We start from the raw sequence: 21,733 nt of genomic DNA on the forward strand, positions 1-21,733 counted from the left end.
TAAAATAATTACTGCTTTTATGCTGTAATTATTTTAGTGCTGTATCCAACTATTCTCAAGTTATTTAACACAAAATGAAATCTTCCATCCCATAGGCATCATACTGGCAAGTTAAATCATTAACTATGTATCTGAGACTTTACCAGTCTGCAATGACATTACAAATCACAGAAGTGGTGGTGGTGGTGGTGGTGGTGGTGGTGGTGGTGGTGGTAGTAATAGTAGTAGTAGTAGTAGTAATAGTTTCGATTTGTATTTGTCGTAACACTATCATGGAATGTTAAATAAAGGAAGCAATTATTCAAATTCACAGAAATTGAACTAACTTTAGCAGCAGCATTTTATTTAGAGCTAGAGCTACAACTCCCCATTTAGTATAATTATTTTTATAAATTCCAAAATTACAACTGCATAAAAGCACCATATTGCGTAGTCTCAGGAGACTAATTTACCATGAATTTTAAAATGGAGTAATACCAAACATTTCTGGTTTAAAATCTTCTAAGCTTCGAAGAACAATTGTAGCTTCCTTCATCTCAATATCAGTAGCTCGTTCATCTGGAACCATTACAACCTGCATTCCAGCAGCACGTGCAGCTTTCACTCCATTTGGTGAATCTTCAAAAACGAGGCACTGTAACAACAAAATGAATAGCTGATCCAGAAAATTCTTCAAAATACTCACAAACTGAATCTTAGTAATGACAAGAAAAATGGTTGATCCAACAAATTCAGTCACAAGAAAAACAGAGAATTTATTATTAAGACCACATGTAGGGTGGAGAAATAAAGCTGCTTATAGCTCTCTTTGTGCTCTGTTATCAGACTATTCTTCTCATAATGTCAATAGTTCTGGTGTGACAGTGTCCTCATTTATATACAAGATAGATTTTGCAGCAATTTTCTGTCAAATCAATATTTTCACTCCCCATCTTCATGCAGAATTTGTCTCTCCCTCAATAAATCACTGTCCTGGACCCCGTGCACTTATCTGTATGTCATTATTACATTGCACTTATATCTACAATTGATCATGAACTCGTTAATTCTGTAGTTATCAAATAAGGTAGCACAATGTATGAAATATGGGACTTGCCTTCATGAGAAATAGCATTAAAATCCCTATCTGCCAATAAAGATTTAGGTTTTCCATGGTTTCCCTGAATCACCTAAAGCAAACAACAGGATCTCTCCTTTGGAAAGAACATGGCCAATTTCTCTTAATATCATCGCCTAATTCGAACTTGTGTTCTGTCTCTAGTAAGCTTACTATCACTGAATGTTGCACCCTAATTTCCCTTCCTTGCTTCCTTTACTCTTGTAATTAAACTGATGTCATAAGTAGGAAACAAGAAGGATTTCTAACAATATTAACAGATTATGGGAGGTGTATGCTATCTTCAATTATTTTAGCAGATAACACTTCTTTGAAGTTAAACATCATAAAATGTCTGATGTCAAAGAAAACAACATGTGTATCAATAGCATTAATCCAATATAATAGAGGGAAACATTCCACGTGGGAAAAATATATGTAAAAACAAAGATGATGTGACTTACCGAACGAAAGCGCTGGCAGGTCGAAAAACACACAAACAAACACAAACATACACACAAATGCAAATGTCTGCTTGTGTCTGTATATGTGTGGATGGATATGTGTGTGTGTGCGCGCGAGTGTATACCCGTCCTTTTTTACCCCTAAGGTAAGTCATTCCACTCCCAGGATTGGAATGACTCCTTACCCTCTCCTTTAAAACCCACTTCCTTTCGTCTTTCCCTCTCCTTCCCTCTTTCCTGATGAAGCAACCGTTTGTTGCGAAAGCTAGAATTTTGTGTGTATGTTTGTGTGTCTATCGACCTGCCAGCGCTTTCGTTCGGTAAATAGCATTAATCCTTTAGACTTCCCTGGGGAACATATGAAAAAACTTACATATCTTTGGAGGACACACTATTTAAGCTATGAATGTGGCTGCATATCAAATATTAATTTATTTTCTGTAGTAGCTCCCAGAGCAGTATTAAATCAAAAGCTTCTTGAAATACAATACAGTGAATCTGGCTGGTCACCTTTACCTAAAGTTGCTACAATAACATGTGTAAGGAATAAAAATTTATTTTCACAAGGCTGGTGTTTTGCATTCATGGGTGAGCCTGTTTTGTTCAAGACTGCTTATTACATTCAATCATAGGGCAGATTTTAGGAATTTGCAACAGAAAAAGTAAGTGGTATATAGGTCATTTCTGGTCACTTTCTTGTTAGGTGGGGCATGGGTGGTTTTCACCATCCTTCAATCTTATTCCACAGATGCTATGACAGTGGCACACAAATTTTTCTTCCTAGGTGCTGGGCCATAAGAAGTCCTCACTCACCTTGTTTCACTTATACACTTCTCTTAGTGTGTGACGTGCCCACAATGCCACTAGGTGGCATTCAGTCTTATGGTGGGCAGTGGTCATTATGTTTTGGCTCAGCAGTTTATCTTTGCAATCTTTAACTATTGTACTTGGTTCATATTTTTCTATACTGAGATGACAAAAGTCATGAGATACTGCCTAATATCGTGTCAGACTTCATTTTGTCGACAATACTTTAGAAACTTGATATGGCGTGGACTCGACAAGTTGTTGGAAGTCTCATGCAGAAATTTTGAGCCATACCTGCCTCTACAGCTGTTCAGAATTGTGAAAGTGTTATGGTGCATGATTTTGTGCTTAAAGTGACCTCTCAACTATGTCCCATAAATGTTTGATGGGATTCATGGTGGACAATATGGGTGGACAAACCACTCTCACAAATTGTCCAGAATGTTCTTTACAAATTGAGAACAATTGTGGCCTGGTGACATGGTGCAGTGTCATCCATAAAAATTCAATCATTGTTTAGGAACATGAAATCCATGAATGGCTGCAAATGGTCTCCACTTTGCTAAACATAACCATTTCTAGTTAATGATCAGTTCAGTTTGACCAGAGGACCCAGTCAATTCCATGTAAAGACAGCTCACACCATTATGGAGCCACCACTAGCTTGTACAGTGCCTTGTTGACAACTTGGTTTCATGGGGTCTGTGCCACACTCAAACCCTACCATCTGCTTTTACAAACAGAAATCAGGGCTCATTTGACCAGGTCACAGTTTTCCAGTCATCTAGGGTTAAACTGATATGGACATGAGTGCAGGAGAGGCCCTGCAGGCAATGTTGTGCTGTTAGCGAAGACACTCGGGTGCTATAGCCCATTAACACCAAATTTCACCACACTCTCCTAATGGATACAATTGTCGTAGCTCCACATTTATTTATGTGGTTGTTTCGGCACTGTTGCCTGTCTGTAAGCACTGACAACTGTACTCAAATGCCACTGCTCTCTGTTGTTAAGTGAAGGCCGTCAGCCATTGCGCTGTCCATAGTAAAGGTAACGTCTGAAATGTGGTGTTCGCAGTACACTCTTGACACTGTGGATCTCGGAATATTGATGTCAGTAGCGATTTCTGAAATGGAATCGTCCCATATGTCCAGCTCCGACTACCATTCCGCATTCATTCAAAGTCTGTTAATTCACATCGTGCAGCCATAATCAGACTGGAAAGTTTTCACATGAATCATCTGAGTAAAAATGACAGTCCCACCAAAGCACTGCAATTTTGTACCTTGTGTACACAATACAACCGCCACCTGCATATGTACATACTGCTATCCAATGAATTTTGTCACCTCAGTGTAAGGCTTACTTACACAGTCACCACATTTCCTCTACAAATTATTTCCAGTATCAAATATTTCACCCACCATCAGATGTATGACAGACTAGTGTCAATCCAGTCTGATTAACATGTAGGCCTTTTTTCTCAATTTGGACGTCCTTTGTATGAGTATGTTCACTGGAGCAACAATTTCATCAACCAATGACCTCAGCAGGTTGGTCCCATAAGAACTTACCACTTACCACAAAAACAATTTCATCAATATATTCAAAATCCAAACCTAATAATGTAGAGGCTCAAAAAGTATGGTTTGTCACAACAAATCTAGTTTCCAATAACTGATACATATCTGAAGTACCTCATCTAAAGCTTTAGAGTGCAAGCACTTTCTGTACTCCAAGAAATCAAACTGCACTGGTGTCCAAAATTAAAGCAACAAACTGAGATTTTGCAAGGTTGCATTTATTTTGCCACAAACATTATAATAAGGTGACAGTAAAGTAGAAACAGTATAAAGAACACAGAACATAAACAACTGCAAAGTGCATAACAGTAGACAAAAAATTTCTTCGTTTTTTCCCAACATGCACAACTGGTTAATGCGCTCAGTATGGGGTGTGACCACCTCTGACAACAATACAGGCCTGACAAATGATGGGGCATGCTGTAAATGGTGTCATCAATCTCATATTGAGGCAGCAATACAAAGTTTGGGGATCCCACAGCACCTTGCAACAACCACACATGAGGTCCCAAGATCTTGTCTCCATAGCTGACAGCAGTTCAACCTTTCCAGTTTAACCATACAGTTTCACAAAGGAGTGTTCAAGTGGTGAACATAATCACTGCCCACACCATTAGAGATCATCCTCGACATTAGTCTCTTTCCACAACGGCTGGGACCTGAAATCATGTTCCAAGTCCCTTCCAGATGCAAATCTGTTGATAATCACTATACAGACCAAATTGGGACTCGTGTGAAAAGAACATTGGCCGACTTTTTGACAGTCCAGGTGGCACGTGGACAGCTCCACTCTGGACATTCCCTTCTGTGAAGACACATCAGAGGTACATGTACAGCAGGTCTCTGACAATAAAGGCCACTCTGGCGAAGCCTTCTGTACACTGTTTGCCTCACTATAACATGTCCGGTGGATGCTGCGAGGTCAGATGTCAATTGCCGTGAAATACTAAGGCAGTACCTTTGTGCCCTTACAGCCAAATAATAGTTCCCTCTTTTTGATGTTACATGTGGTCGGCCCCGCCCTGGTCTTTGGGATACAGTTTTGATCTCTATAAACTGTTGCCACATCCAAAAAACAACAGAAAGATTCATAGTAAGCCATTGAGAAACATCAGTTTGTGACTGACCAGCTTCCATTCTTCCCATGGCCCTCCACTACAGAGATTCTGGTAGGTGTCTTCTCTGTGTCATACTGTGCAGTCTGTGACTGTGCAAACAGCAATTGTGGTTGTGGGACTACCTAGCAAACGCTATCCCATTTGATAGGTGCCCTGATATCATCGTTGGTGTGGCTGTCTGTTGATCTACTGGCAGGACATGACCGTATGTACACCTGTTGACTGTTGGTACAATTCTATCGTGAATGGGACACAGGACAGGGAAATAGTGGTTTGTTGCTTTAATTCTGGACACCAGTGTATTATTGATATTTCATGTAGCATTGTCGTCTCTACTCTAACACTGAAAAGAAACCTCAGTAATCTACCCTCAATTGTCCCATTTGCTTTCATTTTTTATTCACTTAGGTTCTGTACAAAGTGCAAGACACATTCTTTAAATCAACTTCCAAGCATTATGGTACAGTTTAATAACTGTAATTACTTTATCATCCCTACTTACTAATGTACCCCAATCTACATGGTGCCTTATATTTACTATATGCTGTACTCTTGCACTATTTATTAGGATAGTTTCGTTACAAGAATACTGCCATAGGCACACCCATATGTGACAGGAGAGCTGTTAACAGTTCAACAGCTTTAGAAGGGAAGCACTACAAAACTTATAATTTATAACAATAGAACTGTATGTATCAAACAGTCTGACTAAAAAACAGCTTCACAACAGAAGGTATATTACTACAGCCTGTGATAGTTATGCAAGCCTTGCAATGGATGAAGACTGTTTGGGAGATACAGAACATTGCTGTTGATTCTACTTAGAGAATACTTGAGTATGCTGTTGGGGTAAAAAGTGTCCACTTCTATCATTCTTTGAAGACACCACATGTTATCATTAATAGCATTTCTTGCTTGATACTGAGTCAGACTTTCATCTTCAGTAAAATTATTTTATTTTCTGAATAGCTGAGCCAATGAAATACCACTGATTTTGGAGGAGGACAATTTCCAAATGTCAATCACAATCACTCTTAAGGCTCAACCTCCTCTGAAATTACAAACAAACATGAGAGTTTCTCATGGCTTCATGGTTTAAAATCAAGAGAACACTGTGTGAGTTAGAGAATGCAATTCTTTCTGTGTTTTTAACAGTCACATATTACTGAAAACTGCAACTGCGGTCTAGATCAGATCTCATCTACATGTTTCTTTTTGGAATGTCACCCCCCAGAATCTCAGAAATTTCAGTGTGATTCTACAGTAAAAGTTAAAACATTTAAACCACCTCAATAAGAGATATCCACATAATTTTCGTATCAACTTTTCATTGCCATCTAAGTTTCAGAGTGAGGTTTTATTTCATTGCACAGACATTTTCCATAAATTAACCATACATACAGATTATGGAAATTGATAGAAGACACACATTTAAAAAATAAGAACTCATTTGCCACTCCTAAAAATCAGAAAATTTTGACGATGGGACTATGAAGCCCTATCCTTATTAGCACAGTAGGGGGCAATGCAGGCAAGCAAGATTTTTATCTGTACACAGATAACTGTTTCCCATCAACAAATTTGGTTGTAAAATTAAAAATCTGAAATAGTCAATGACTGATAAATAGTGGCTCTACCATATGGGCACAAAAAGAAGATTCTTTTCTGCGTATGTAGTAGCACTGAAACAACATTTCACATTCATGGAAAATTACAATCATCACAAGATTTACATGACATATTCGTCTACAAATTAATTACCTTTTCTGGCTTTGGTTTCTCAGCAAATCTAGAAGCACATATAAGATATATGTCTGGCGCTGGCTTTCCTTTTTTAACTTCTGTGTCTGAAGTCCCACACACTATGTGATGGAACATGCTCATAACTGCTTTGTGACGAGTTATTTTAAGATTGTAACTATCTTCTCCACTGCTTGTTGCAACAGCAATTGGTATTTTGGATTTATGCAGATGACGTATAAGCCTCTCAGCTCCTGCAATGTAGTTTTTATAATCATACACAACACAACTAATATACATTGTCTTGGGACTTTCTGGCAAATTAAAACTTTGTGCTGGACTGGGACTCAAACCTGTGACCTAGCCAAAGGTCCCAGGTTCGAGTCCACATCCAGTATACAGTTTTAATCTGCCAGGAAGTTTCAAATCAGCACACACTCCCCTGTAGAGTGTAAATTAATTCTGCGGCTAACCCATGTTTCTGCAATTTCTACCTTCCAGGAGTGTTAATCCCCCTGGGGTACTGGCAGAAGTAAGGCTGTAAGGGTGGTGGCTCGTGAGTCACACTTGGATAGCTCAGTCCATAGAGGACTTGCCCACAAAAGGCAAAGGTCTTAGGTTCAAGTCCTGGTAAAGCACACAGTTTTAATCTGCCAGGAAGCTTAAAAACAGGGCATACTCTGCTGCGGACTGAAAATTCATTCTGGATATAAAATATGCTGATTTACTTATCACATGTAACATACACAACAGGGATATAGTACTGAGAAAAGTCTTGTATGAAAACAATACTGCACACACAATGTGAAAATGCTTACAAGGAGGCTGTTATTTCCTACTTATGAAATATACTCTTCCTTTTCCAAAGTAACATTTCAACAAGATACCATAAACAGTGGGAACAACTGAAGAAAGGGGGAGGTGTCAAACTTGGATGATTTCAAACAACTTTTACTGAAGATCAGGAGGAGGAGTTGATGAGTCACTGTGTTGCTCTGGATCAGAGATTTTATGGTCTCACTCTTAAATCTCTAAGGTTTCCGCTTTTTAAATGCGCAGAGGAAAACAAAGTACGTCATTGATTTTGTGTTCAATCTCATCTTGCTGACAGGGATTTACCTTTGAATTCATAAAGAGGAACTGGCTGTGTCTATGAGTTCAGTATAAAACTGGCATCACTATGGCCATGGCTTTCGACAGGGTTCAGTTTATCCAATACTTTGACAAGTCAGGGACAGCCTTGAAAAAATTTGTTTGTCCCCAATCAAATACATAATGTGGATGAAGTCTGTGTCCAGATGGTCCCAAACAAACTTCCTTTATACATTGCACCCAAAGGGAAAAAGGGAAGTGGCCAAAATCATTGCAGCTGAGAAGTGGCAAATTGTCAATGCTGCACATGTCACGGATGCACTTTGGCACTACATTCCACCCTACTTTATTTATGCAAGAAAAGAGAGAACTGCCAATTGTTTCAGGGTGGTCCACTAGAGTGTGTCATGGTGGACAGAGATAAGGCATGCCTGCAAACTCCAATGTTCATCAACTGATTGGAACATCTAATGAAGCACACCAATCAAAGTATTGAAAATCCAGTCTGACTGATTCTTGACAAACATGTTCCCCATGAAAGCGTGGAGTCCATTACTTTAGCAAAATCGAAGCACATCCAACTGTTCACGTTGCCACTGCACAGCAACCATAAAACAACCACCAGATCACTGTTTTTTTTTTCGGTCCTGTTGATTCATGGGATGTTACTAATCGGGGTCAAACTTTTCATGTTTACAATGTTCCTGCAACTTTCAAAATTGCAACTGGTGTTCAATGTTTTATATCGACAATATTATGAATGAAAAGTTGCTACTAACCATGTAGAGGAGATACTGCGTCACAGAGGGGGAGAAGAAGAGGGAGGGGGAGAGGGAGGGGAAAAGGAGAGGGAGGGGATGGAGAGAGATGGAGGGGAGAAGGGGAGGGAGAGAGATGGAGGGGAGGAGGGAGATGGAGGGGAGAAGGGGAGGGAGAGAGATGGAGGGGAGGACGGAGATGGAGGGGAGAAGGGAAGGGAGAGAGATGGGAGGGGAGAAGGGAAGGGAGAGAGATGGGAGGGGAGAAGGGGAGGGACAGAGAGGGAGGGGAGGGGGAGAGAGGGAGGGGAGAAGGACAAGGGGAGGTGGAGAGGGCAAGGGGAGGGGGAGAAGGGGAGGTGGAGAGGGCAAGGGGAGGGGGAGATGGGGAGGGGGAAATGGGGAGGGGGAGATGGGGAAGGGGAGGTGGAGAGGGTGTGAGGAGGTGGAGAGGGTGTGAGGAGGTGGAGAGGGTGTGAGGAGGTGGAGAGGGTGTGAAGAGGTGGAGAGGGTGTGAAGAGGTGGAGAGGGTGTGAGGAGGTGGAGAGGGTGTGAGGAGGTGGAGAGGGTGTGAGGAGGTGGAGAGGGTGTGAGGAGGTGGAGAGGGTGTGAGGAGGTGGAGAGGGTGTGAGGAGGTGGAGAGGGTGTGAGGAGGTGGAGAGGGGGCGAGGAGGTGGAGAGGGGGCGAGGAGGTGGAGAGGGGGCGAGGAGGTGGAGAGGGGGCGAGGAGGAGAGGGGAGACAGGAGTGGGGGGAAGTCTATATCTGGTAAATTGAAATCTCCAACTAAGACTATAACATGCTGAGAAAATTTATGTGAAATGTATTCCAAATTTTCTCTCAGTTGTTCTGCCACTAATGCTGCTGAATCGGGAGGTCGGTAAAAGGAGCCAATTATTAACCTAGCTCGGTTGTTGAGTGTAACCTCCACCCATAATAATTCACAGGAACTATCCACTTCTACTTCACTACAGGATAAACTACTACTAACAGCGACGAACACTCCACCACCGGTTGCATGCAATCTATCCTTTCTAAACACCGTCTGTACCTTTGTAAAAATTTCGGCAGAATTTATCTCTGGCTTAAGCCAGCTTTCTGTACCTATAACGATTTCAGCTTTGGTGCTTTCTATCAACGCTTGAAGTTCTGGTACTTTACCAACGCAGCTTCGACAGTTGACAATTACAATACCGATTGCTGCTTGGTCCCCGCATGTCCTGACTTTGCCCCGCGCCCGTTGAGGCTGTTGCCCTTTCTGTACTTGCCCAAGGCCATCTAACCTAAAAAACCACCCAGCCCACGCCACACAACCCCTGCTACCCGTGTAGCCGCTTGTTGCATGTAGTGGACTCCTGACCTATCCAGCGGCACCCGAAACCCCACCACCCTATGGCACAAGTCGAGGAATCTGCAGCCCACACGGTCGCAGAACCGTCTCAGCCTCTGATTCAGACCCTCCACTTGGCTCTGTACCAAAGGTTCGCAGTCAGTCCTGTCGACGATGCTGCAGATGGTGAGCTCTGCTTTCATCCCGCTAGCGAGACTGGCAGTCTTCACCAAATCAGATAGCCGCCGGAAGCCAGAGAGGATTTCCTCCGATCCATAGCGACACACATCATTGGTGCCGACATGAGCGACCACCTGCAGATGGGTGCACCCTGTACCCTTCATGGCATCCGGAAGGATCCTTTCCACATCTGGAATGACTCCCCCCGGTACATTAGTTGCCCATTCATACAGCCAAGGGAAGAGTTCTGGGCTTGTGCACCAATTGTCACAAAATAATATACACCCCTTCTGCAAATATGGCTCAATTAGAGTTGCGATGGCATCTCCTGATGCGGAAGTGACAAATAATGTGTCTATAGCCAAGAAAGAAGGCAATACAAATTGTGCATGTCACAACAAATGAGTGCCTGCTCACACCGTACTGTTAACTGAATGCCAAAAATCCATTGTATGTACCACAATGCTAAGTGAATGCCCACAATATGTAATGGCAAGATATTGCACTACAAATTTCTAGGAAGCACACTAAATAGCACCAAGGAATTACTTCAACAACAGTTTAGCTTAGCAAAACATTTAACATGCAGAGTAAATGTCTCTTTCCTAGCAAGCTTCTACGGCAGTCCACCACTGCAGGGCCCAATTACAGTGGACTTCTACAGAAGTCAACTGTAGTTAAATGGACAATTGTTGTTATATCTCATTCACTGACTGATTGTTCTCTCTCTTGTTTGACAATATCCCATACAGTTTTAATCTTACTACAAGCATTATTAATTTCTGTTGGAACATGCACACTTCTCACTTTTTAATGACTTTCCTTGCAACAGTATTTTTTATACTATGTAAGTAATGTCAGACTTTTCTGATGCTATATAAATTTCCCTCTCCATCTTACATGAGAGTTTAATTCCTTAGCTAGCCCTGGCTTACTGCTTTTTTTAATGAATTTTCTGGATAACTTTTAAGGAAAGCCACTTTATTAACACAAATTTACCAGAGAATAAATTGAATTTGGCAGTAGAATTATCAGACATTCCATTAACAAATGGGTACACACAAATTGTTTCAACCTGAGCACTGTCTATAAAAATTTTACCAATCAGGGTCCAACTATCTTGCCACATGAGACGGACAATTAACCACTGAAATTAGACTGCAACAATCAAATAATCATTGTTTCATTTTTCCTGCCCATGCCTTTTAAAAAATTTACATCAAAATCTCCACAAACTACTGTTTCTTCTTGTCTGACAGGTAGATCAATGCATCTAGATCTCTCAAAAATAGATTAAAGTTTCCCAGAGACAATCTTAACCTGTTACAATTACAACAGAAGTATTTTGCAGTAACAACCCACATGCACATACTTCTAGTTTCTGTTCTATACAGAAACTGCTTGTATAAATATTTTTGACTTTCTGTCCATCTTTTACATACATTGCAACTCCTCCTTTTCCACATTCACCGTAAATGAAGATGACGCTAGACTATTATCACTTACGTTTAACTTTTCTATCGTTGTGGTTATACGGTGTTCACAGAGGCACAGAAAGTTTATCATTTCAGATTTTTTTCACATCTTCTATAAATATAAGAACATCAACTAGCTTCCTTTTTATCCCCTAATGTTCTGATGAAACAAACTAATTTTACTTTTCTGGAAATTGTTACATTAATTATGGTCCTGTTCTATTCCAATATCTTTCCAGACTGCCTGTCTATGACCAGACTCTAATCTTAAAAAAAAAAAAGTGTCCCTGAATTCAGTAACCACAGGGTCCCAGCTTTGTGTGGCCGTGGCCCCCTTACACTTTCTGCAATATCCTCAAATTAATCTGTCCTCTCCTCTCCTCCTATTCAGGTGCAGGCCATGATTTGAGAATCCCATCTCCCAACTGCATGAACAGGTGCAGCAAAGATGTGAGACTTTGTTTCAGTCGAAAGCAATCCACTGAAAAATCTCCACAAAGCCCAGAAAAGTGTCTGATGTTGTTGCTTGTAGTTCATCCACATCACTTGTAATACAACACTCTTAAGTTGTTGGTGAGTATATTTCCTGCTCCTTCTACAATAAGTAGCTGATCCTTGTCATCAAAATGTCTGCACCAAGCCCCTTAATTGTCTGACACCTATCTAAACTTGACATTATATTCCACAGTGCCTGTGACGTGGTAAACTACAGCTAGCATTTTACGTTCCATTCGGCCTACACTTCTACCATGACTGCTACCTAACAGCAGATGTTTTCTTTCTAATTGACTTTTCTACTGACCTGGCCTTGCTATGAGACTGCTGCATCCTACTTTGATCACAAACTGGTAGAGGCTCTTCTCCTATTTCAAGTAACATGTCAAACTGATTGCAAACTGGAGTTTGAAATGAGATTTCTGTCGTTTTCTCCCTTTGCTTATTACTAGTCACTTTCTACCACCTCCCATTTTCTCTTTCCCTCTTTAACCTACATAGTTCAAAATACGCCATTTCTTATTGTGCCTGAAGGGCACAACTCTATGAAAGTGAACACACTTCGTATGCTGCAATCACAGTATAGACACTTTTATTGTTCCAAGATGACTGCTTTTCACGGTCTTAAGCTGCCATCACCTGATCTTATGGAACTTGTTATAAAATTGCAATGATACCATACATGAAGTCAAAGCATAAAAGGCATTTCCCACATACACATCTCCATAAAAATTCAGTTGATAAAATGCACAGAGTTGATAAAATCATGCAAGGATGATATGAGAATTTTATCATCTGTTTGCCTTTCATGAACTGTGTGCATTTTATCAATTAGATTTTATATATATATATATATATATATATATATATATATATATATATATATATATATATATAAACAAAGATGATGTGACTTACAAAATGAAAGCGCTGGCACGTTGATAGACACACAAACAAACACAAACATACACACAAAATTCAAGCTTTCGCAACCCACGGTTGCTTCGTCAGGAAAGAGGGAAGGAGAGGGAAAGACGAAAGGATGTGGGTTTCAAGGGAGAGGGTAAGGAGTCGTTCCAGTCCCGGGAGTGGAAAGACTTACCTTAGGGGGAAAAAAGGACGGGTATACACTCGCACACACACACATATCCATCCACACATATACAGACACAAGCAGACATATTCAAAGGCAAAGAGTTTGGGCAGAGATGTCAGTCGAGGCGGAAGTGCAGAGGCAAAGATGTTGTTGAATGACAGGTGAGGTATGAGTGGCGGCAACTTGAAATTAGCGGAGATTGAGGCCTGGTGGATAATGGGAAGAGAGGATATATTGAAGAGCAAGTTCCCATCTCCGGAGTTCGGATAGGTTGGTGTTAGTGGGAAGTATCCAGATAACCCGGAAGGTGTAACACTGTGCCAAGATGTGCTGGCCATGCACCAAGGCATGTTTAGCCACATGGTGATCCTCATTACCAACAAACACTGTCTGCCTGTGTCCATTCATGCGAATGGACAGTTTGTTGCTGGTCATTCCCACATAGAATGCTCCACATTGTAGGCAGGTCAGTTGGTAAATCACGTGGGTGCTTTCACACGTGGCTCTGCCTTTGATCGTGTACACCTTCCGGGTTACAGGACTGGAGTAGGTGGTGGTGGGAGGGTGCATGGGACAGGTTTTACACCGGGGGAGGTTACAAGGGTAGGAGCCAGAGGGTAGGGAAGGTGGTTTGGGGATTTCATAGGGATGAACTAAGAGGTTACGAAGGTTAGGTGGACGGCGGAAAGACGCTCTTGGTGGAGTGGGGAGGATTTAATGAAGGATGGATCTCATTTCAGAGCAGGATTTGAGGAAGTCGTATCCCTGCTGGAGAGCCACATTCAGAGCCTGATCCAGTCCCGGAAAGTATCCTGTCACAAGTGGGGGACTTTTGTGGTTCTTCTGTGGGAGGTTCTGGGTTTGAGAGGATGAGGAAGTGGCTCTGGTTATTTGCATCTGTACCAGGTCGGGAGGGTAGTTGCGGGATGCGAAAGCTGTTGTCAGGTTGCTGGTGTAATGGTTCAGGGATTCCGGACTGGAGCAGATTCGTTTGTCACGAAGACCTAGGCTGTAGGGAAGGGACCGTTTGATGTGGAATGGGTGGCAGCTGTCGTAATGGAGGTACTGTTGCTTGTTGGTGGGTTTGATGTGGACGGACGCGTGAAGCTGGTCATTGGACAGGTGGAGGTCAATGTCAAAGAAAGTGGCATGGGATTTGGAGTAGGACCAGGTGAATCTGATGGAACCAAAGCTTGGTACAGATTTATTGATGACATCTTCATGATCTGGACTCACAGTGAAGAAGGACTCCAGAATTTCCTCTCCAACCTCAACTCCTTTGGTTCCATCAGATTCACCTGGTCCTACTCCAAATCCCATGCCACTTTCCTTGACGAAAGCTTGAATTTTGTGTGTATGTATGTGTCTGTTTGTGTTTCTATCGACCTGCCAGCGCTTTCATATGGTAAGTCACATCATCTTTGTTTTTAAATATATTTTTCCTACGTGGAATGTTTCCCTCTATTATAACCATATCATTAATTTGAACCCAACAATTACGTTTGTTATTGTCGCTGTTGCATTTCGAAAACTTTCCTGTCGTCTTATTTTCTCTTTATTTTCTCTTTCTGTTTTTACCAGTAGGCTCACGTTGTATTCACCTTCCCCTTTTTACCGTAATACAATTTTATCCCGTCTATATATACTCAATAATACGTAACCCGCTTCCAAACCATACCCAAAAAAATTTTTATTTTCCGCTTTCAACACTACCACTGCTATAAAATCCACCGTTTCTAGTTCAATAACAGCTGCTTTCACGTATTAAACAACCATTTCGGCTAGTTCTAATAACTTTCACTTTATTTCCACTTCCGTTTTTCGCACATCACTGATCATTTTTAGCCACTCCCCACAGGTTTTAACGTCATTATTTCTTCGTCAGACTATTGTTAGCCCCATTTTCGTAATCTTTCACCACAACACCACTCCTTTTAATACATTTACACGTTTTTTCGAAATTTTCCCGAATTTCTCCGTCCTTTAACGTGTTTCATCGGCAACACAACCACCTAACCTTCATGCACATCACTGTTTACCAACCCAAGTTCACCACAGGATCAACTTAACCAACACTTTTTCGCATTTTTTCATACCAGATCTCCAGTTACTTTCTAGTTCACCCATATCTCTCCCCATATATTTTTATCTTTAATTTTCATTTCAACCTCATGTTAAACTTTCCACCTTCTAATACCATGTCACCCTCACAACACCCCCACAACGACCCCATTAAGTTTTATTTACATTCCCTCCGCAAACATGCCTTCACCCTAGACAGATTACGCTCGCATATTTTATTTTCTCAGGCTTGTCTGACATTTGGCATAACCCCCAAAGGCCTCACACTTAAAGTTCCCATCTCTGGCTGCAACCCTTCTTTCCAACAGTCCCTATACCAGTTCCAAACTGAACAATCCATTGCCCTCACCCACCTAATCCTTCACCTACACATCAACTCAGCCAATGAACACACCCGTCAACTCCTACCCTTAATAAAAGTCCTCAATCTTTCCTCTCCCACATCCACACCAGCTATTCAGAGCATCCTCCTACAGGCCAACCGCAAATTAGAACAGCATGCCACCCTTCACCTCAAAAAACTATCCAATCTCCTGGTGCCCACCTCCGGAAAGGCAACTCACTCACCCTTCACAACCTTTCCAGCAAACCTCAATCACCTCTCATTGCACACAAACCCAGTCTCTCCCATCTACTCAGTCTCCCACTTCCAGCTCCACTCCCTCCAAAACCTCAAAATTCCAATCAACACAATCTGGCACCACAACAGCCTAATTCAGTAGTTAACCTTTCCTCCAAACCTCTCTCCCAATCCGGAACCTCTGTCCTATCCAAAGGCCTCACCTTCAGCCCCACTCCCAGATTCAACCAAACAGCCCTCGTCAAAGATTTACTGTCCTACACTCATACTCTCTGCTGGAAGTATCACTTTGCCACGAAGAAGAAAAATGATCCTAATCCTACCCCTAATGATCCAACTCCCCAAGACACTATCCAAATTGAACCCTGCCTGGAACAGTTCCGTCCTCCGTCACAGCGGGACCCACCTCCTCTTCCTCAAAATCACCCTCTCCAAACCTTCCAGGAATTTCTGACTTCCAGCCTTGCCTCTCAATCCTTCTTAAAAAACCTTAATCCTACTCCCAACATCACCACTGCTGAAGCCCAGGCTATCCGTGATCTGAAGGCTGACCGGTCCATCGTCATTCTTCCGGCGGACAAGGGTTCCACGACCGTGGTACTTGATCGTCGGGAGTATGTGGCTGAGGGACTGCGTTAGCTTTCAGACAACACCACATACAAAGTTTGCCAGGGTAATCCCATTCCTGATGTCCAGGCGGAGCTTCAAGGAATCCTCAGAACCTTAGGCTCCCTACAAAACCTTTCACCTGACTCCTTCAACCTCCTGACCCCACCGACACCCCGCACCCCTACCTTCTACCTTCTTCCTAAAATTGACAAACCCAATCATCCCGGCCGCCCCATTGTAGCTGGTTACCAAGCCCCCACAGAACATATCTCTGCCTACGTAGATCAACACCTTCAACCCATTACATGCAGTCTCCCATCCTTCATCAAAGACACCAACCACTTTCTCGAACGCCTGGAATCCTTATCCAATCCGTTACCCCCAGAAACCATCCTTGTAACCATTGATGCCACTTCCTTATACACAAATATCCCGCACATCCAGGGCCTCGGTGCGATGGAGCACTTCCTTTCACGCCGATCACCTGCCACCCTACCTAAAACCTCTTTCCTCATTACCTTAGCCAGCTTCATCCTGACCCACAACTTCTTCACTTTTGAAGGCCAGACATACCAACAATTAAAGGGAACAGCCATGGGTACCAGGATGGCCCCTTTGTACGCCAACCTATTCATGGGTCGCTTAGAGGAAGCCTTCTTGGTTACCCAGGCCTGCCAACCCAAAGTTTGGTACAGAGTTATTGATGACATCTTCATGATATGGACTCACAGTGAAGAAGAACTCCAGAATTTCCTCTCCAACCTCAACTCCTTTGGTTCCATCAGATTCACCTGGTCCTACTCCAAATCCCATGCCACTTTCCTTGATGTTGACCTCCACCTGTCCAACGGCCAGCTTCACACGTCCGTCCACATCAAACCCACCAACAAGCAACAGTATCTCCATTATGACAGCTGCCACCCATTCCACATCAAACGGTCCCTTCCCTACAGCCTAGGTCTTCGTGGCAAACGAATCTGCTCCAGCCCGGAATCCCTGAAGCATTACACCAGCAACCTGATAACAGCTTTCGCATCCCGCAACTACCCTCCCGACCTGGAACAGAAGCAAATAACCAGAGCCACTTCCTCATCCTCTCAAACCCAGAACCTCCCACAGAAGAACCACAAAAGTCCCCCACTTGTGACAGGATACTTTCCGGGACTGGATCAGATTCTGAATGTGGCTCTCCAGCAGGGATACGAGTTCCTCAAATCCTGCCCTGAAGTGAGATCCATCCTTCATGAAATCCTCCCCACTCCACCAAGAGTGTCTTTCCGCCGTCCACCTAACCTTCCTAACCTCTTAGTTCATCCCTATGAAATCCCCAAACCACCTTCCCTACCCTCTGGCTCCTACCCTTGTAACCGCCCCCGGTGTAAAACCTGTCCCATGCACCCTCCCACCACCACCTACTCCAGTCCTGTAACCCGGAAGGTGTACACGATCAAAGGCAGAGCCACGTGTGAAAGCACCCACGTGATCTACCAACTGACCTGCCTACACTGTGATGCATTCTATGCGGGAATGACCAGCAACAAACTGTCCATTCGCATGAATGGACACAGGCAGACAGTGTTTGTTGGTAATGAGGATCACCCTGTGGCTAAACATGCCTTGGTGCACGGCCAGCACATCTTGGCACAGTGTTACACTGTCCGGGTTATCTGGATACTTCCCACTAACACCAACCTATCCGAACTCCGGAGATGGGAACTTGCTCTTCAATATATCCTCTCTTCCCATTATCCACCAGGCCTCAATCTCCGCTAATTTCAAGTTGCCGCCACTCATACCTCACCTGTCATTCAACAACATCTTTGCCTCTGCACTTCCGCCTCGACTGACATCTCTGCCCAAACTCTTTGCCTTTGAATATGTCTGCTTGTGTCTGTATATGTGTGGATGGATATGTGTGTGTGTGCGCGCGAGTGTATACCCGTCCTTTTTTCCCCCTAAGGTAAGTCTTTCCGCTCCCGGGATTGGAATGACTCCTTACCCTCTCCCTTAAAACCCACATCCTTTCGTCTTTCCCTCTCCTTCCTTCTTTCCTGATGAGGCAACAGTTTGTTGCGAAAGCTTGAATTTTGTGTGTATGTTTGTGTTTGTTTGTGTGTCTGTCGACCTGCCAGCACTTTCATTTGGTAAGTCACATCATCTTTGTTTATATATACACTCCTGGAAATTGAAATAAGAACACCGTGAATTCATTGTCCCAGGAAGGGGAAACTTTATTGACACATTCCTGGGGTCAGACACATCACATGATCACACTGACAGAACCACAGGCACATAGACACAGGCAACAGAGCATGCACAATGTCGGCACTAGTACAGTGTATATCCACCTTTCGCAGCAATGCAGGCTGCTATTCTCCCATGGAGACGATCGTAGAGATGCTGGATGTAGTCCTGTGGAACAGCTTGCCATGCCATTTCCACCTGGCGCCTCAGTTGGACCAGCATTCGTGCTGGACGTGCAGACCGCGTGAGACGACGCTTCATCCAGTCCCAAACATGCTCAATGGGGGCCAGATCCGGAGATCTTGCTGGCCAGGGTAGTTGACTTACACCTTCTAGAGCACGTTGGGTGGCACGGGATACATGCGGACGTGCATTGTCCTGTTGGAACAGCAAGTTCCCTTGCCGGTCTAGGAATGGTAGAACGATGGGTTTGATGACGGTTTGGATGTACCGTGCACTATTCAGTGTCCCCTCGATGATCACCAGTGGTGTACGGCCAGTGTAGGAGATCGCTCCCCACACCATGATGCCGGGTGTTGGCCCTGTGTGCCTCGGTCGTATGCAGTCCTGATTGTGGCGCTCACCTGCACGGCGCCAAACACGCATACGACCATCATTGGCACCAAGGCAGAAGCGACTCTCATCGCTGAAGACGACACGTCTCCATTCGTCCCTCCATTCACGCCTGTCGCGACACCACTGGAGGCGGGCTGCACGATGTTGGGGCGTGAGCGGAAGACGGCCTAACGGTGTGCGGGACCGTAGCCCAGCTTCATGGAGACGGTTGCGAATCGTCCTCGCCGATACCCCAGGAGCAACAGTGTCCCTAATTTGCTGGGAAGTGGCGGTGCGGTCCCCTACGGCACTGCGTAGGATCCTACGGTCTTGGCGTGCATCTGTGCGTCGCTGCGGTTCGGTCCCAGGTCGACGGGCACGTGCACCTTCCGCCGACCACTGGCGACAACATCGATGTACTGTGGAGACCTCACGCCCCACGTGTTGAGCAATTCGGCGGTACGTCCACCCGGCCTCCCGCATGCCCACTATACGCCCTCGCTCAAAGTCCGTCAACTGCACATACGGTTCACGTCCACGCTGTCGCGGCATGCTACCAGTGTTAAAGACTGCGATGGAGCTCTGTATGCCACGGCAAACTGGCTGACACTGACGGCGGCGGTGCACAAATGCTGCGCAGCTAGCGCCATTCGACGGCCAACACCGCGGTTCCTGGTGTGTCCGCTGTGCTGTGCGTGTGATCATTGCTTGTGCAGCCCTCTCGCAGTGTCCGGAGCAAGTATGGTGGGTCTGACACACCGGTGTCAATGTGTTCTTTTTTCCATTTCCAGTGTGTGTGTGTGTGTGTGTGTGTGTGTGTGTGTGTGTGTGTGTGTGTGTGTAGAATGCATTTTATGCTTTAAGTTCATGTAATGTAACATGGCAATTTCATGACAAGTTCCACAAGATCATATGATGGGAGCATAAGACTGTGGGAACTGGTCGTCTTGGAACAATAAAAATATCTACACTGCAATAGCAATGTACAGACTATGTTCATTTTCAACTATACTGATCACCGTACAGGTCAGCTTGCATACCTTAGGTAATCTACAACTCCATGGGATAGCCTCATCTCACACTTAACTGGCTTCCTCACTACAGTGAAACATCAATCCCCAGTCCCAACAAGTTTCTGCCTTGCTAATTACTGTTTACCACTAGACCACAAGGACTGATAATTTTGCACTAATATGCTGAAATCAAACTTTCACAGCAACAGCTATTTAAGCACAAAACTTCTAGCAATATAAAAGGGTAAATATCATAAGCAGTCATCCAGAATGGGGGAACTTGTAAATAATCAGTACGACTAACAATGACACTGAGTGTTTCCATACAGCAAAATCGAATGAGATACTTCAACCAAGGACCAAAACACACACACACACACACACACACACACACTATGTGAAGTAACAGGAATCAGTAATGACACTTGACAGTCCATCAGCAGCTGGTTTCTAATGCTTTTCTTTTATCTTCAGTCTTATCAAATACATAAGCATTAACAATTAATTTACATATACTATTTTTAGTTTAACATAAAATTTAAACACATGTGCATAAAGACAAGTTGTCACTGTCTAAACAGCAAAATTCTCATGATCGGTACGTTTTATAGAATATTTCAACTTCCTTATGGGTACAGGTTCAGTGTTGTAAGTGTAACAATAGGAAATGTAAACATAACTTTATCTGAATAACTTCAGACTCTAGACTTTCAGGATCCAGCATCTCATTGGTTCATATAAAACACAGAAAAATGAAGACAAGAAAAAATGGATAGGTGTGAAAATTACTATAAACTGTCTAAGCTGGATGTAAGTTGAGAGATGGTGTTGGAATGGAGATGGCATAAGAAAACAGATGAAGTTTGAACACTAATAAAGCTTGTAAATCACATGTTGGTGCTTGTAGCTCAGCTACGAAACCGACCCCTTTCATCAAAGAAGAATGACAAACCATATGTCCCCATCCCCTCCTCATAACCCTTTCTCCTATAATAACTGTCTCTCATACATTTCTTGGAGACACACTTAACAATTCCTTTGTTCCTGATAAATATCTGGAATCATCATATTCAAACCAAGAATATGTTTTTGAATACCAAAGGCAGTCTATCTTTTCTTTATTCTGGTTTATTTTGTTCTAGCTGCGTCAGTCTGTTCACTGCACAAGCAATTTATCATAAATAAAAGCAAAAAACTTCTAATTTTACACAATATTTTCAGAATTTTATTAATTTTCACCAGCATCAATTTCTTTCACACACCACCCTTTTGCGTGCTTCTTTGGTAGTGTCGAGAGTGATGGTACAGTATGATTTCTTGCTTAAAGTAACTTTTAAAAACAGAATTATTTATGTGATATTCTGCTGTATGCATTGAATTCATCAATGAATGATTCCATAGTGTGCTTTTGTTTTGC

The 21,733-nt window shown here is 43.1% G+C and overlaps 1 protein-coding gene across 3 annotated transcripts in view; it reads right to left on the minus strand.

Moving 5' to 3' along the window:
• Nucleotides 1-322: 322 nt before the first annotated feature.
• Nucleotides 323-21,733, minus strand: part of LOC124776687 (probable pseudouridine-5'-phosphatase) — a 50,465-nt gene continuing 29,054 nt past the window's right edge. For all 3 annotated transcript variants that reach the window (XM_047251788.1, XM_047251789.1, XM_047251787.1), the window contains 2 exons: nucleotides 6,830-7,062; nucleotides 323-634 (listed from right to left, as the gene is read on the minus strand). In XM_047251788.1, coding sequence (XP_047107744.1) covers nucleotides 461-634; nucleotides 6,830-7,062 — 407 coding nt within the window. In that variant the 3' untranslated portion in view covers nucleotides 323-460. The remainder of the gene's footprint in view (nucleotides 635-6,829; nucleotides 7,063-21,733) is intronic.

This window comes from Schistocerca piceifrons, chromosome 2 (genome assembly GCF_021461385.2).
Source record: "Schistocerca piceifrons isolate TAMUIC-IGC-003096 chromosome 2, iqSchPice1.1, whole genome shotgun sequence".
NCBI classification, from domain to species: Eukaryota; Metazoa; Arthropoda; class Insecta; order Orthoptera; family Acrididae; genus Schistocerca; species Schistocerca piceifrons.